The sequence below is a fragment of the Microtus ochrogaster genome, chromosome 15 (genome assembly GCF_000317375.1).
Source record: "Microtus ochrogaster isolate Prairie Vole_2 chromosome 15, MicOch1.0, whole genome shotgun sequence".
Taxonomy (NCBI): domain Eukaryota; kingdom Metazoa; phylum Chordata; class Mammalia; order Rodentia; family Cricetidae; genus Microtus; species Microtus ochrogaster.
The window spans coordinates 5,337,484-5,355,206 of NC_022017.1; the positions used below are offsets into that span (position 1 = coordinate 5,337,484).

Sequence of the window (17,723 nt, forward strand, 5' to 3'; positions counted from 1 at the left end):
ATGCAGGTCTGTGTGACGGTGTCAGATTCCCCTGAAAATAGAGTTATAGACGGTTGTGAGGAGCCATGTGGTTCCTGGGAATTGAACCTGGGTCCTCTGGAAGAGTAGCCAGTCAGTGCAATTAACAGCTGAGCCATCTATCTTTCCAGCCCTCATAGTAATCATTTTAACCATACTTTCAAAAGGATATTTTCCCTCCTTGTGACCAAGGCTCGAAAAGCGGTGTCCTAAGTTCTCTAGGGTTACACACACTGCTCTCATGATTACTCACAGTGGCCGGGCGGTAGTGGCACACGCCTTTAATCCCAGCACTCAGGAGGCGGAGGCAGGTGGATCTCGGTGAGTTCGAGGCCAGCCTGGTCTACAAGAGCTAGTTCCAGAACAGGCTCTAAAGCTACAGAGAAACCCTGTTTCAAAAACCAAAAAACCAAAAAAACGATTACTTACAGAGTCTTGCTATGTGGTCACAGATGGTGGTCTAGTGTTTACAGTATCTCGCAATTCACTTTGCAGTCCGCGCCCTATGCAAGCATGGTGATTGGGTGCCCACCAAGGGCCACCAGGGCGCGCTCGTAGCTAGGCGCGAGGCCGCTGAGGGCGGGAGGCTCTGTGATTGGGGGATGCCGCTGTCAGTTAGCCGCGGGCGGGGCAGGGGGCGGGAGGCGTGGCCTGCATGAATAAGGCGCGCTTCAGCGCGTCCAGCGCTTCGCCGCCGCCCGCCGGACTACGAGGCGCCCCCTGAGGGGCGGAGGAATCGGGCCTGGGGAGCGGGCGCTGAGGGAGGAGCCAGGTCGGAGCGGCAGAGGGCCCTGGCTGGCGAGGAGGTGGAGGGCTGAGGCCCGGAGGAGGCCCCGCCGCGATGGGCAACCTGGAGAGCACCGAGGGCGGCCCCGGCGAGCCGCCCTCCGTCCCGCTGCTGCTACCGCCCGGCAAGACGCCGATGCCCGAGCCGTGCGAGCTGGAAGAGAGGTTCGCCCTAGTGCTGGTGAGCCCCGCGCTGCTGCCTTCCCGCCACCCCCACCCCCTGCCGGGTCCCGCCCACCCCCGCAGCCCGGTCAGCCCCTGACCCCGCCAGCAATGCCGGCCCGGGAGCTCGGAGCAGCCCGTCGGGGGTCGGGGAGGAGGGGTCCCCCAGCCCCGGACCTGCCCGCGGTCCAGACTCCTCCCCACTTCCCTCAGACTTCCCGGTCGCCTGCCGGAATTCCATTCCCGGGACCTCGCTGGTGGGGCGATTTCGGAAGCAGTTGGGTCCCCAGACCAAATCGGGCTTTTCCTCCCGTGTGAGAGTGGGTCTCGCGGCCATTCCAGATGTTTCGGGGGTGGGGGGAAGAAGAGGGAACGGAGAAGGGGCTGGCTGCTCTTGGGAGGGGGGGTGAAATAAGGAGTGATACCATTCTTATTTCAGAACCTCATCCTGCTAAGTCGGAGTGGGTTTGCCTAGTCTGAACATGTGGATAAGCCATTTGACTAGGCTTTTTCTTCCCAATTGAAACAATACACAAACCATTCCGCCTGATTCTTTTTTCCCCCTCGTTTCATATTAAGCCTTGGTGACTGGTTTGGATTCCTTTGCCTGTGGTTCTTTGTAGTCCTGTGGTTTCAAAAGGGATGGTCTATAAAGATGCCCTTTCAGAGCCGACTTTGGGATATGAGTGGTCTTGTGACTAGAGAGGTAGCAGGTACCACTGAGATGAAGCTGGACCATATGTTGAAGCTGAACGTGAAACTTTAGAGAAACCTGAACATCTGCTAACAGAGAAATCTGAAGACTTGGGGAATAGCTCTCAGTTCCCCCGAGGAACTCTCAGTAAGAATTCTGGTGTATCGTTGGTATGGCCGGAGGTCTGACTCTGCCGGTGAGGAGGGATAAGTTTTAGACTTACCAGGCTTATTGGATTTCATCTGCCTTGGAAGAGGGTGATTAGATCAGTTGGCAGCCGTGGAGCTGTCTAGAGATCCTGGCCTTTGCAGTGTGGAGAGCCTGACATCAGCTCACTGGCACCAACTTGGACTCAGAGAGTCCAGGATGTTCCAAAGAGTTGTTCCAAGGGAAGCAGGCAAGGATCCCAGCTTTGGTGCTTGTTTCATATCAGGGCTCACATAGAGGAGACCAATCAGGAAATCAGTATGCTTGCACACCTATGATGTGTACCGCATAGAGAGGCCGTGGTTTAAGACACTGACTTGGGTTAGGATTCCTGGCATCAGTGTCCTGAGCAAATCACCTCAGGCCTCAAGCTCTCCAAGCTCTGCTGACCGTCTGTGTGGATCAGATCATGTGTCTCCACCAGAAAGCCAGGAGTCTGTGGTCTTGACTCAGCACTGATACAACTTCCCCAGCCAGAGTGTTTTTCAGGGGTTTCCATAAATACAGAGGGGGTTAGGATGCTCTCATCTGACAAGAGCTGGCGTATCCTGTGACTAGGTGCATAGCATAGCCTGGCTACCTTCTTCAGATAACTCCTTTTGTGGAATACAAGTGACCTCAGATCTGAGTCACTATTGAGATAAACTTCAGAGTTAACATTTACTGAGTATATAGTGCACCGCAGACTTCCACTTTCATCACATCTACTCAGCAGCCCCATGGGGCAAGTGCTGTTACTAGCCACATTGTAGACGAGAGTGGGACTCCACGGGATTAGGTGGTAACTTAATGTCAACTACCTGACCAGCGATGGAAGAAAACAGTTCATTCTGGCTCGATCGTCGTCCGTATCCTACACCAGGATTCTAGTATGTCACACTACATCCGCCAAATGGCCTTTTCATAAACCCAGTCAGTTGTGTTGAAGCTGGCAGACTGGGAAAGAAGGTAACAGAGGAGCAGTTTGTCTGTTTTATATCATCCAGAAGAAGAAAGTAGCCCACACTGAGCCACTACCCAGTGCTGATACATCACATGCCCGCTTCTCACCGGCCTAGCAGCACTGAAGCATCGGCTACAGCTCCTGTTTGCCATCATGAACAGTGCTGTGCTGAATACCCTTTCAATGTATAGTTTTCCTTAGGATAGAACCTTTAAATTGAGCTTGCTGAATTATAGGTTATAAATCATTTTTTATTTTCTAAAAAAAAGTATTTATTACTATCATGTGTGACTACTGGCATACAGGTGTTATGGCTTGAGTGTAGAGGTCAGAGGACAACTTTTGGGAGTCTGTTCTCTCCAACATGACTTCTGGGCCTAGAACTCAGGAGTTTTTACCTGCTGAGCCATCTTGCCACCCCTATAAATGCTTTTAAGGTCTTTAGTGTGTATTTCCAGATTATCTTTCAAAAACCATAATGTGATTTAGTATGGTAGTACATACCTGTAATCCCTTGTGAGGCTAAGGCAGTAGAAGAACTTGTCTCAGTTTCATAGTGAGATACTGTGTCGAAACCAAATCTTCATCCTCCAAAAAAATTAGTGTCCTCCAAGTGGGATGGCTTTTCCTTTTGATTATAAAGTAATATATTTTAATTCAGCAGATTTGGAAATACTGAAAGAAGAAAAGCATCTGTACTATGGACTAGTAGTTGTTTTCTAGTAACATTTTGACATACTTAAACATATTTTAACAATTAAGATAATACTCCGGATTGTGTTGTAAACTGAGTCTTTACAATTTTAAGCATTTTGTATCTTTTTGTTTTGTTTTTCAAGACAGGGTTTCTTTGTCTGTGTAGCTCTGGCTATCCTGGAACTCACTGTGTAGACCAGGCTGGCTTCGATCTCAACAGAGATCCACCTGCCTCTGCCTCCTGAGTGCTGGGATTAAAGGTGTGCGCCACCACCACCCAGCTCTGCTTTTCTTTGTAAACCACTTCTGGATGATTTAGATTTTTTTTTTTTTTTGATGATTTAGATTTTTAAGAACTTCTGTTTCTTTGATTAATACAAAATGTTATCTTGTTTTACAGTGATTTTTCTGAATATTTTTCGTCTTTTGTTTACCGTTTGTCTTTTGTTCTTTGTTGGGATTTATTCTATATCCATATGTCTATGTAATAAATGTATATTTTCTACAGTCTCACGTTGTGAGTCTTTTTCACACATGAAAGAGTATAAATAACTGTTCTGTAAGGTTACTGTGGAGTTCTTGGAATTACTCCCTGCCCCTTATGCTCTGCGTCGTCTCTGGAATGAGAAGTCTCTAGTGCTGGGCTTGTTGGGTCTGTGTGTCCCACAGCTGGGGGTAGTACAGGTGGCTGTCACACTCTGCCTCTAAGAGAACAACTGCCACATTCGGCAAGAACAGGAACAGGTCTCGGTGGAATTAACTAATCTTCAGTGAAGTGAAAAAAAGAAGCCAAGGTGGAGAGGAAATGAAACCCAAAGATCTTCCCCTGAGGCTTCTTCGGAAGGCTAGTCAAGGTCTACCCTGTGGTCGAGACCAAGGTATTTGCCCCAGGCTGACTGTGTGAACCCAGAGAACAGCAGAACAGTCTGCCTTCAGTCAGCGTGTTGCCTGGTCTGCCCTGCATCTGCCCTCCATTTTAGGGAGACATTTCTCCTGCATTTGAGCTGAGTTGCAGCAGTGGCAGGGAAGGCTGGGAGTTCATTTGGTTTAGGAATACTTTTGAAAAATAGACTGCTTCCTTTGAAGATGGAGAAGGTGCTGTCTGTGGTCACTTAACCTCCCTCCCCTTGTCCCCTCTGGGCAAGAAACTTGAGGACTCACTCTGAACAGTTGTAGACGAGCAGGGTTTAAAGGTTCACGATGCTAGAATGGAGCTGAAGTGGGTAGCTCGGATCCCTGAGTTTTCTCTGCTTTCCTTCCCTCTGAAGAGTGAATCCCCTAAGGTGTGGAGGCGCCCGGTCTGGTCTGCTGACTAGCCACCCTCCTGACTGCTCTGTCTCCAGTTTGCCGCCTCCTGCCCTCTCTCCTCCTTTCCCTGTTCTCTTATCTCTTCTGTCACCTTACAGCACAGGTGTGGTCTGGGAATGTGTGTTGGTCTTTTCAGTCCTGAAGTTTACTGATGTGCCTAGGCTCAGTTTGTCACATTTTGTGACATTTAAAAGTATTGTAAATGACTTTAGGAATCCTAAGAGACTGACAGTTCTTTCCATGGCAGGGTTTAGGCTTTCCTATACCAGAAGAGTTTAATTCTTGTCTCCATCTCATTACCTCTGATTGCCTCCAGGGCTAGAGTCGCAGCCTGTCGGGTTTGCCACTGGGTCCCTAGTACAGAGTAACGGGAGAGATGTGTACTTTTGTTCTTTTCATCTCTGTGTCGGTTCAAGGGAGATTGTCACATCATTCAGTTACCCAAACCTTTTCCAAGTGAGGGATGGGCTCGTGCCTGGGACTTGGTTATTTTAGGAGATGGTTATTCTGTTTTCAGAACTACTTAGACTTTTTTGTCAGTTTCCTTGCAGGGAATTGGAGAACCAGTCGCGCTCTGTGTAGTCTGGATTTCCCCTGAAACCATTTTAAAAAGTCCCCCACCCCCACACCCCCACCTCTGCCGAGGAAATAGCTGGTTAGAGGTTTACTGGCTCAGATGTGGTTTTAAAGAAAGGCTGTTGGTGTTATAATCAGGAGACTTAGGTTCTGATCCGGTTTTGTAGTCTTTTTCATCTAAAAGACTGTGGACAAATCTTATAACTTAAACTTTTTAAATTTAATTATATTTCTTTTTTTTTTAATTTTATGAGCATTGGTGTCTTGCCTGCATGCATGTCCTTGTGAGGGTGTCAGGTCCCCTGAAACCGAGGTTACAGACAGCTGTGAGCTGTCATGTGGGTTCTGGGAATTGAACCCAGGTCCTCTGGAAGAGTAGCCAGTGCTTTTAACCACTGAGCCATCTCTCCAGTCCCTAATCTAATTAATTTCTAGTCATTTATTTTGTTTTGTGTATGTATGTGGACATATGTGTGCCACAGTGTGGGTCTGGAGGACCAAGGACATCTGGTGAGGTTCCGTTCTCTCCTATCAGGTGGGTTCCAGGGATTGAACTCCGGTTGTCAGCCTTGGTGGTTAGTGTCCTTACTTGCTCACCATTGCACCATCCCAAATCTTGTAACTTTTCGGAGCCACTTCTGTTTTTTATGACATGAGTGAGGAAAACTTACTCTACAGCGTTTTAAGGGTACTCCTGAATCCTAGTGTGATTTTCAGCTGAGGGAAGGGTTGGCCTTTTTTGGAGTTTTGGGGAGTAAGAGAGGACATTTAAGTTATCACACTGGCTGATGCTGTGTTCGATACACAAGTCCAGGGATGTTAAACATCCAAAGTGAGTTTGACTCCTGCACTTGCTTGTAGTTCCAACACTTGGGAGGCCAGCCTGAGCTACAAAGGGAGATTTTGTGTATTTTTAAAACTTTTTTTTTAAAGGAATAAAAGTAAAGATAGAGCCATAGCTTATGAACTTATACCTTCGAAAAGAAGTAGATGTATTTATTACCCCTGCCTACGAGGTAGTACAGTACAGTAGGCTCTGCCCTAAACTCCGCCAACGACTGTGGCATGTGCATGCTGTCTCTTCCCTCGTCAGTCCGTTAGCCCAGTGTATAATGATAAGCTTTTTTAGGTGGGAATGTTTTATCAAGAAATATTTTTTACGGCTAGGGTAGAGTTAAGATAGAACTCCTGATCCTCTGACTTCTACCACCTCAGTGCCAGGATTACAAACATGTGGTACCATGCCTAGCTGAATTTGAAGTGAATTTGATAGTGTTTCTTTATTTCTGAATAATAGATCCCTTTGAAAATCTGTTCAAATCCATGGCCTCCTTCATGCATATATGAGGTCTCGTGAGGGACTTTGGGCCTGTTCTTGGATCTACCAGCAAAGCAGATTTGATTGTCAAAGGATAGAGGGTGAGGAAACTCTTAATGCCAACAGTGATCTGAGTGTGTGGTAGGAGGAAACCCTAGTTAATCAGATAAAATGGTGCTTCTGCTAGTGGTAGCAACAAAGGCATCTTATTGAAATTTGGTTGACTCCCATTCAGAGTGAGGCGTTCAGACTCCTTGACACTGATTGGACATTTTTGGGTTTTCAAGACAGGGTTTCCCTATGTGTAGCTTTGGAGCCTGTCTTGGAACTTACTTCGTAGACCAGGCTGGTCTTGAACTCACAAGAGATCCACCTGCCTCTGCCTCTGTGCTGGGCGCCCGGTGATTAAGGATCTTTTGTCGTGGGGGTCTGGTCTACTCTCTTGGGGTGAGGTCCAGTTCTCAAATTCTGGGAACATCTAGGTGGGAGTAATTACATGAGTTTTGATAAGTCATGGGGAACAAACAAGTAGCCTCTCTTGTAGTAGGGGACAGAGTTGATAAATCTTATCCTATGATTGGAGGCACTACCTGAGGAGCAACAGCGCCTTTCCTCTGGGCAGTGTTCTCCCGGAGTGTCCAGGTAGAAGGTAGAGTTGGCTCCCAGCACGTGAAAGAGGACTGGGAAGGTCTGTCTTCAGCAGTTGCTTTACCTCTCCTTTTTCTTTTTCTTCTTCTTTGTTTCTCTTTCTTTCCTGAGACAGGGTTTTCCTGTATAACCTAACCCTGGCTGTCCTGGAACTCACTTTGTAGACCAGGCTAGCCTCAAACTCAGGGATCCACCTACCTCTCTCTGCCTCTGGAAGTGCTGGGATCAAAGGTATGCGACACCAATGCCCAGCCAGAAAGGCCTTTTTGTTTTTTTTTTTTTAAAAAAAACTGGGCCATCTCTATTCTTGGAAGTGTTTCTCCAGAACTGACTACATGTATGCATAAAGGTCCCTGCTGGGGATACTCAGTGATGCTGCTCAGGGTTAAGAAGGGGGTAGGGGGACTGGAGAGATGGCTCGGAGCTTAAGAGCACTGGCTGCTCACCCAGAAGACCTAGGTTCAATTCCCAGCACCCACATGGCAGCTCTCAACTGTCAGTGACTCCAGGGGACCTGAGTTTAAAAAACAAACAAACAAACAAAAGGAGCCTATAAAGACATTTTAAAAAAAAAAACTTGATTTTTTCATTTACCTAACTGCCCATCCTATGAGTTATTTTAAATTTTTCTCATATTTTTCAATAAATAGTCTATGTGTAATTCCCCCTTGTTTCATCTTCAAAACTATACATTATTCTCATCATTTTTCTTTTTCTCTACTGCCACTGTTTCTATCCAAGTCAGTATCAGTTTAGTTTGTATTACAGCCAGGCAACCATTTTCCTCTTGTCTCTCTCCATTCTTCATTTGTTCTCCACAAAGGAGGCAGATTTAAAATCTTAGTCTTTCTTTCAGAACATCCTTTCTACATCAGGGTCTTTGTACAAGCAATATCTGCCGTGGGTGCTTTTAGCCTGGATCTTTAAATGACTCGTTTTAGTTTATTACTTAGGGCTTTCGCATCACCACCTCTCAAAAGTCAGCCTTGCTTATTATTTTCTGTCTTAGAATCCTTTGTGTTTTCATTTTGAAATTATTTCTTTAATTGCGTACTTATCTTTCTTCCTACATTACTGATTCCCTGAGGGTGGGGATATTACATCTGCTTATCATTGTACAGCCAGATACCTGAGAGTCATCATTTAATTTTTGTGGCAGATGGGAATCTCCAAGATAGGAGTGTGTGCATGTACAAAAATAATAACCTAACAAGGTAGTTCAGACTATAATACTTCATAGTAGTATTTACATGCTTGTGTGTAAATATGTAGAAAAAAAGGCCTAGAAGAATCACTACCAAATTGTGTTGCCCTCTGAAGGGAAATGAGTGGGTTGGGGTTGAAAAAGACTATAAACATCAGGGTAGATTGAATTTCTCAAAAAAAACCCATACATTTTTATATTATCATTCTTTTTTTTTTTTTTTTTTTTGATTTTCGAGACAGGGTTTCTCCGTAGCTTTTGGTTCCTGTCCTGGACTAGTTCTTGTAGACCAGGCTGGCCTCGAACTCACAGAGATCCACCTGTCTCTGCCTCCCGAGTGCTGGGATTAAAGGCGTGCGCCACCACCGCCCGGCTTATGTATCATTCTTTAAAGATAAAAATGGAACTGGCTGGTGGCATCTCAACTTTAAATGATAGTATTAAAAGTTTCTCTTATTTACAGCGAGCCAAACGATGAACAGGAGAAAGAAAGGACACTGGGGAGACTGGTAGCCAGGCCCTGCCTGTCACATGCCTGTGGGGACCTGAGTCTGCATTTTAGATTGTTGAGTGCAGGCATAGTTTCTTACACATAGGAGGGTTGTATATTTTTAGTCTCTTTCATTTCCAGTCCAGTTAAACTCTTTCCTTGGCAGAGCTGCAGTGACATCAACCAAGGAAATAAGCTCTGAACTTCACTGAACCTGAACTTCTCAGGGTTGGCTCAGCAGCTCTGACCCCTACAGAAATAGTTTTCTCTAGATTTTTGTCTCTTAGGAAAAGGGTAGTAAGGAAAAACAGAAAAAGAAGATACAATGAATGTGGCCACATTGGGAAGAGGAACATGTGACATCTAGTGACCTTCCACCAAGGGAATCTTCCAAATAATTCTTGATAACATTTACTGGATGGTAACGGGATGTCAGCACCAGGCAGTCACTTTGGCACAACCCATCTTTTTTCTTCACCATGACTATATAAAGCAGGAGTTGTGTTTCTGTTTTGTTTGTTTGTTTGCTTGCTTGCTTTTAGATTTTTTTGTACACATTAAAGCTGGATGAAGGATCTCAAACATGCTCTCCCACTAAGCTACATCCCCAGCCTGAAGCAGTTATTTCTGTTTTGTAGATGGGAAAATTGAGGTCTAGGAAGGTTAAGTGCTTCAGGTTTGAATCCAAGCATTCTGACTCCAAAGCCCTTGTTGTATTTCTGTTTGTTTTGAAACATGATCTCACACTGCAGTGCCTGGCTAGCCTGGAGCTCACTAGCCCACACAGGTGTCTAACTACACTTCGGCCTCGTGTGTCATGGGATTGCAGCCGCATACCACCACACTGCCTCAAAGTCCACATTCTTTTTGTTTGTTTGTTTGTTTTTTAGTGGGTTTTTTTTTTTTTTGAGACAGGGTTTCTCTGGGTAGCTTTGGAGCCTTTCCTGGAACTTGCTTTATATGCCAGGCTGGCCTTGAACTCACAGAGATTTGCCTGCCTCTGCCTCTGGAGTGCTGGGATTAAAGGCGTGTGCCACCACTGCCCGGCACCTGAAGGGCATCTTGTACTAAGCAATTTGTAAAACAGTGCTTGGGGTTGGGGAGATGGCTCAGTTGCTAAGGTGCTTAGGGCCTGAGTTTGATCGATAGCAACCATATAAAAAGTTGGGCAAGGTGTTTATATGCCAGTAATCCCAAGAAGATCCCTGGGTCTTGCTGTTAAGTCGGTTTTGGAGAATTGGTGAGCACCAGCCAGGTTCAGTGAGAGACACTGTCTCAAAAAGTTTGAGGGCAAGCTATTGAGAAGCACACCCAGTATCACACCACATGGGTACATACAAATACACAAAATGCTTCAGTTGTGGTGGATTCTCAACAGATGTGCTTCACCGTATCATGATAATGACCAGTGTTACTCTCTGGCTGCTGATAGTGGTGTGCATGCTATATTTTGGGAGGTGGGGGTGAGACAGTACCCTTTCCTAGTTAATTGCCCAGGCTAGGTACCTGGAGTCCCTCTGGACAGCTGCTCGGTTTGCTTTCCCTCTACAGCTGCCACTCTGTAGTTGGCCTGCTTTAATGAACTTGATGATTTCCTTGCTTGAGTCTTGTGGGACCTAACTGTTCTCCACCTGCCATCACAGCCATATGCTAACTTCTGAAGTTGTTGTGGGAAACTTTCTTGGAATAATGAAATTTCAGGAGACAGAAAACAACTGCACACTCAGGGAACTGAGAGGCCAGGTTGGTTGATGAGATTTTGCCAGCCTAAGTAAGAAGTTTGAGAGCAGTTATGGGGCTAGTTTTCAGGCATGGTAAAGCCCTACCCTGCTTCATTCATAGTGCTGGGAGCACTGTGGCTGCTGGAGAGAGTCCTGGAGTCCATCCTGCTTAGCCAGCAGCCTGCCGGAGGGCCAGGATCCTCTTTAAGCTGTGGACGAGGGATGACTCTCTTTATCTATCATTTCAGGTTTGACTGGTGCTCAGCCCTCAACTGCTGTACGAACCCTCAGGCCAAAAAGGGCAATGTCTCTGCTAGGCTGGCCCCAGTGTTTGGCGTGCCTATCCATGGCCTGGGCCTATAATTTGGTGGGTTGGCTGGTTACAAAAATAAAAAGTGCGACCTATAACTAAAGCTGAGTGGATTCAGTGAAGAGTGAGCTTTTAATTTGCCTGGGCTGTACTTACTGGAGAAGCAAGTCTCCTCCCCAGGCATAGCTCCAGGTTCTGCCTTAGTACCTGCTATAGGGCCCTTTAAGGGCTTGTGCCTGGCGCTGAGATGTGGGGACTCTAAGGGAAGGATTTGGAGGGCATCTTGGGGTTCAGTGATAGGCTTGATATAGTTCCCTAGGGAGTAAACATTATTCAGTCTTGTCTCTCACATTCGTTTCTCCTGTTTGATTGCATTAACATCCATCCGTCCATTCATTCATACGTGTTCGATAACATTGAATGATTTTTGTATTTTAGGCATTAATGATATCACAGTGAATAAGAAAGACAAAGACACTGGCCTCAGAATTCATATTGTTGATGAGAATAATAAATAAATGTTACAGTGTATAAAAAATTATTCAGTGCCACATAGGAAAAGATAGACAGTAATGGGAATGATAGTTTAGATAAGTTGATCATGTATTTTCTGTGGCTATTGAAGTATAGGAAAAGATGGAAAAATGATAGGCTACTTCTATAGATTCTAGATCCCGGCAGCTGTTTCTCAGGAAGAGGCTCCCAGTGCCCCTCTGGGAGCCCAGCTGGTTCCTAGTCCCCGGTGGGCCCCATTCAGAGCTGGGGTTGTTTCTTCCAGGCTCCGAATGTCAACTGTCTTCAGGGCGGGCAGGGTGCTGATTAACTGTAAATCGACACCTGTCTTCTCGGGATTTCTCAAGTCTGGTTGTCGGTGTTTCTGAAGGGGCTGTGCTGAACAGAGGAGGACTGTGAAGCTGGGCCTGGGAAACAACTGCGGAGGTGACAGGGCGCTTCCTTCCTGTATCTGGGTGCACTCTTGTAAGAGCTGAGCGGAGGGGATTTGGATTTGAATCTGTTTGTTTGTTTTTCAAGACAGGGTTTCTCAGTGTAACAGCTTTGGCTGTCCTGTTGCTTTGTAGAGTAGGTTGGCCTTGAACTTGCAAGAGATCTGCCTGCTTCTGCTTCTGGAGTGCTAGGATTAAAGAAGTGTGCCACCACCAACCTGGCCTTGGATTTGAATCTTAGTGCACTGTTTTTTAGCTCTGGTTTTGGACTAGTTCTCATCTTTCTTGAACCTCTGCTTTTTTACCTGTATAATGATAGCAGTACTTGCTTTCTAGGGGTTTTTATAAGAGTTAAATGATGTGTCGAGGATCCAAGGCAGTGTTTGGCATAGTGGGGTGCTCAATAAAAGTTAAGAGTTCATATGTCCCAGACTGATCTCGAACTCCCTAAATAGGCAAGAATGAACTTTAGTTTCTGATCTTTTTGCTTCCACCTTCTGAATACTGAGACTACAGACATGCTTCACCAAGTCCAGTTTATGCAGTACTGAGGGTCAAACCCAGGACCTCATGTGTGCTAGGCAGGCACTCTACCAACCAAATCGCATCCCTAATCTAAGAAGGAATATTCTAAAGGCATTAACCTTTAATCAGGGGTCTTGTTTTAGGGAACCAAATGAAAATGTTCAAGAAATGAATTATTGGAGCTGGAACTTAGTAGTTAAGAACATTTGTTGCTCTTCAGGGGACCTGGGTTCAATTCCCAACACTCACATAGTGACTCATGATCATCTGTAATTCCAGTTCCAGGGGATCTGAATCCCTCTTGTGACTCCTGTGGACACTGGGCATGCATACAGTACATATACATACATACAGACAAAACGTTCGTGCACATAAAAACAATATGAAACAGAAAAGAAGTGTGAATTACTGTTCATGAGCAGAGACTGTTTTCTGCACCTCTGAGTTGCAGATTCACTGCACTGCCCTCCACATGCGTCACATTGCTTTGCCACCTGATGTTAGACTAATCATGACTTGTCCATAGCTTAGAGACTCCAGGGACAAGGGTCGCCCTAGAGTCCTGTCAGCCTGCCTTTCAGTGCATGTTGTTTGTGGTACAGCCATGGCAGGTTCTAATTTTTAGAGCATTCTCAATTTTGGCGCTTTTTATTAAGGCCAGGACAGCCATCACAGGCTTGCTGAGGCTGAGGACCTCTGGGTTGCTGTTCTGTGGATTCATTTGTAGGTTGGAGATTCCACAGCCCTTTCTCCTCAGTGCAAACCTTGGGGATGATACTCTGGAATGGATGGGCCAGAAGATATACAATTAGGGAAGAGTCCCTTTACTTTGGACAGACTTCTTGTTTGTGGCTGTGGTTATTTTTGGGAGTATGAGCTTCACACAGCACTCATTTGTGCAGGCTCTTGGTAGGCAAGACTTGGTGAGTCCTGGTGTCTGAGAAGAGCTCACATCTATCTGCTGGTTTTATTTGGGTGCATCTGGTATGAATTCTAGATTAGTAGTCCAATAGCAGCTCTTAATGGCTTACTTTGGGCATTTTAATTACTGTTAGCATGGTAGGTGACTAAGGGATTAAGAATCTCTTGTACATTTCTAGAGCAACAGGTCCTGGTATGTTCCCAAAGCATTTATTTGTCATTTCCCCAAAATATTCATGTTAAAAGTTGTGAACATAACCTTTGGACTTGAGGGGTGACCAGCTGGAGAGTATGAGGAGGCATTGGCCTCTCAGTTGACTCCTTCCAAGAACTGTAAAGAAACCATCTAGTACTCATTACTCCAGCTACTCGGGGAGATGTCAAGGCAAAGCCATAAAAACCTTAGTGTTGCCAGCTGCTCCTCCCACCATTTTCCTGAAGCAAGGCTGGTGAAGATTCTTTTTAGTTTTGCAGTGACTGGGGCAATGAGTTGAAGATGGCCAGAGCGTCATCTGCACTGCCTAGAGACAGGGACAGGAACGGTGTTTCGGCCACCAGAGGCTCAGCAGGTATAGGGTAGCATTCATTCACCCAGCAGGCATTTATTGAGGGCTTAGGACTGTGTTAATTGCCAGAGAACTAAAGATGACTAAGACAGTGTCTACCCCAGGAGTTTAGGCTGGAGGGGGAGCCAAATTCACTGAACATATAATTACACTATGTAGTGAGGCGAGATTCTGGTGTAGATCAGCTGGAAGCTTGGCTATAGACTTGGGGAGTGCTGCCTACAGGAGAAAATCACTGTTGGCCAATGGGATAGTAGGACTTGGACAGAGTAGGAGAGAGAAATCACTCCAGATAGAGAAAACAGCTTGGCCAGAGACATGTAAGGGAGTCAGAATGTGATGTGCTCCGAGAATCTTTCCAGAGCAGCTCACTGCTGTTGAGAGATGCAAGCTGAGAGCAGTGGGAAATGAAGCAAAATTGGCCAGTTGGCCTTGGATGCCACAGAGAAGGAACTGTACTTAATACTTCTTCCAAGAGAGTGTCATGCTCAGATTTTGAGTTGTGTGTAGGGTCAGTCCCATGGGTCCCATAGGAAGAAATCAGCAATGAGGAGTAATTGAGTAGTCTGTGATGATCGTGGGAGGCACAGTGGAGACCGGATGATTAGGCTTGACTCTGGGAGCATGAAGATGAGAGGATGAAAACTCAGGATGGCATCTGAGATTTTTAGCTTGCTGGATCAGTTAAATGGAAGTTCCATCAGCTGAGGGAACACCGGCACCTGAGAATGGAAACGATGAGACTGGTCTTGAGACATGCGCAGTCGCAGAACCAATGGGAATCTGGGACTAACATCTGCTGGGAGGCTGGAGATTTATTGATGGAGCTCAAAAGAGATGTTGGAGACAGAACTATATATTCTAACTGGTCAAGTAAAACCTGAGGCCTTTATATTCTCACAGCCTAGCCCTCTAGAAACAGGAAGGGACACTAAGAGGACTTACATAATGCCCCGGAAACAAAGCAGAATTGTTGAGATAGTGAGGTGGCTGAAGAGAGTGACTTATGCTCAAATGAGTCCTCAGGTTTGCAGACCACAGGTTGGGCCGGAGGAAGTCAGAGGCAGCTAGGAAAGTGAGGGATTAGAGGTAAGCCAAGAATGCTAGAAATTGTCTGGTAACATCTTCCCCTAATCACTACAAACAACCAAACCGTGACTCCACAGTTTTGTGAATTGTCCAGATTCCTCCGGCTGTTGTGATAGCCTGGTGGCAGCTTCTGTGCTGTCTCCTGAGCTCTGGTCCTGCCTGTGGGAAAAGCCTGGGTAGCATGTGTAGCTGCTCCAGCCTTCAGAGTGGTTAGCTTGTGTCCTGTGGGAGCTGTTATGTTACATATGTTATGTTACATATGCATGTGCTTTAAAGCATGACAAAGAGGCAATCATCTTCCTATTTTACAGTTGGGAAAACTGAGGCTTAGAAAACTTCGATAACTTTTCTAGAAATTATGACAAATATTTCAAAGCAATATGACCCAGATTCATGATCTTAGTCAAGGTCTCCTGACCGACACTCAAATCTGAGTCACCTTTTGCTTCCAAAGCCAAAGCTTTTTTGTTGTCCTTTCTTTTTTTTCCAGACAAGATCTCACAGTGAGTTCTTGGCTGGCCTGGAACTCACTAAAAATTCTGCTTGCTTCTGCCTCTCAAGGGCTAGGACTAAAGGTATATGCCACCACCACATTTAGCACAGCCTGGGCTGATGCTATCTACTGTATTTTGTAGAGTTCAGGATGTTACTCAGCTGTAAGACCATGTTGTGACTCTGGCTATGCATAGTACTCTTACTGAGACACTTTAAACTTCAGGTGTGTGTACACGCCTCAGTCAGCTGATTTTACTTGATCCTGCTAGTCATGGGAGCACCATTTAATGATCAAAGCTGTCAAATAAATCCAGTTGGATCTTCTTCAATTAGAAATGGAGTTCTCCCACCTTCGTTCATAAAAGCTGATGGCAGGACATGTTAGAAAAGCATGTATGTTACAACTACATGTCTGGTCTTAAATCTGAATTCTAGTACTTTTTGTTTGTTTGTTTTTCTCACAGTTTTTAAAGACAAGATTTCTCTGTAACAGCCCTGGCTATTCTGGAGCTCTCTTTGTAGATCAGGCTGGCCTCGAACTCAGAGATCCACCTGCTTCTGCCTCTGCCTCCACCTTTGGAGTGCTGGAATTAAAGGCAGGCACCACCTTGCCCACCCAGCTGGTTCTAGTACTTTCTATATGACCTTGAGCTGATTGATCTCTCTCTAGTTCTTCCCTTACTGGGTTAACAAGTGAAGGCGCATTTACCTCCAGGGGTTACTGAGGGCAGTAAATGAGATAATTTGAGACAAGTGCCTACTGTACGAAATGCTTGGTAATGTTTCTCTTCTAATCTTTGATCCTGGGTAAAAGGTCTCACTGTGTAGCCCTGGTTGGCCGGGAACTTGCTATGTATACCAGGCCTCAAATTTATAACATATTCGCCTGCCTCTGCCCACCTAGTACTAGGATTAAAGGTGTATGTCATCACAGATGGCCAAAAGCTATTAGGATCTCTTTATTTTTTAAAATGTCACATGAACATTTTTTAAAAATTGTATGTGTGAGTGTGTTTATATGTCTGTACACCATGTACTTGCCTGGTGCCTGCAGAGGCCAGATAAGGGCATCTGATTGTCTGAAACTGGAGTTACAGGTGATTGTAAGTCTCCATGTGGGTTCTGGAAGTTGAACCTGCGTCCTCTGTCAGAGCAGTCAGTGCTCTTAACCACTGAACTATCTCACCAGGCCCTCGGGGTCTCTTTAGATCACAGGAAAGGAACTCTCAGTGGGCCAGTAACAGGAAGGTATTCTCATCTCATTGGATAGTCCAGTGAAATATAAAAAGACTGGAACAACTAAAAACAGTGTTGAGATGTGGGTAACTGTGCATTGAGATGTGGGTAGCTGAGACCTCTGTCAAGCTGTGGCCTTGAGGGGTAACAGCTTTGGGAAACTTGGAGATTGAGAGTAGACTGAGTTCATTGTAGGTTCTTCCTACAAAGGATATACCCCATTTAAGAGTCCAAAAAGCAAGGAGAGACAGAGGATTTGGAATGCGTCTTCCTGGCCAATGTGATATGTGACAGATATGTGATGTGTGTCTGGGGCTGGGCCTCATTTTACCCTTCTATAAAGCAGGAGTCATGCCCCTCCCACATGTGTTTAGAGGTAGGAAGGGATTCATTAAGTTTTATGGTTGGATAATAAGCTCCTGGATTTATTATGAGACTCCTGAAAAGTCAGAGTAGGGCCAAGGCAAGTGCACTGGGTGCTGGAGTGCTGCCTCCCGTCAGCCTCTCCTGTCTCCTTGGATAGACAGTTTCTACTAAATTTCTTCTGCATATGCCACATATTCTTGCCTAGGAACATGTGTGTTTCTATGCTAAGTTCATCCCTCATACATACAGTTCATACAGTCTAGTTCAGGAAATCATGCAAAAGGTGAACAGTGAACAACCAAGGAAAAAAAAATTTTTCTATGACAATTTATAATTAAAGGGCTTAGCAGAGTGCCTGGCCCAGAGTAGATGTTTATGAATACAGCTTCCCCTCTCAGTAAATATGCAAGAGTTTTTGCAAGGCAAAACAGATTTTCTGGCTGATGAGAACACACACACACACACACACACACACACACACACACACACACACACACACA

The 17,723-nt window shown here is 45.6% G+C and overlaps 1 protein-coding gene across 3 annotated transcripts in view; it reads left to right on the forward strand.

Annotated features, from left to right (window-relative positions):
• The first annotated feature begins 719 nt into the window (after positions 1-719).
• The window catches only part of Fmnl3 (formin like 3), a 59,987-nt gene continuing 42,983 nt past the window's right edge, over positions 720-17,723 (forward strand). For all 3 annotated transcript variants that reach the window (XM_026782436.1, XM_026782437.1, XM_005353920.2), the window contains exon 1: positions 720-985. In XM_026782436.1, the coding sequence (XP_026638237.1) occupies positions 860-985 (126 nt within the window). In that variant the 5' untranslated portion in view covers positions 720-859. The remainder of the gene's footprint in view (positions 986-17,723) is intronic.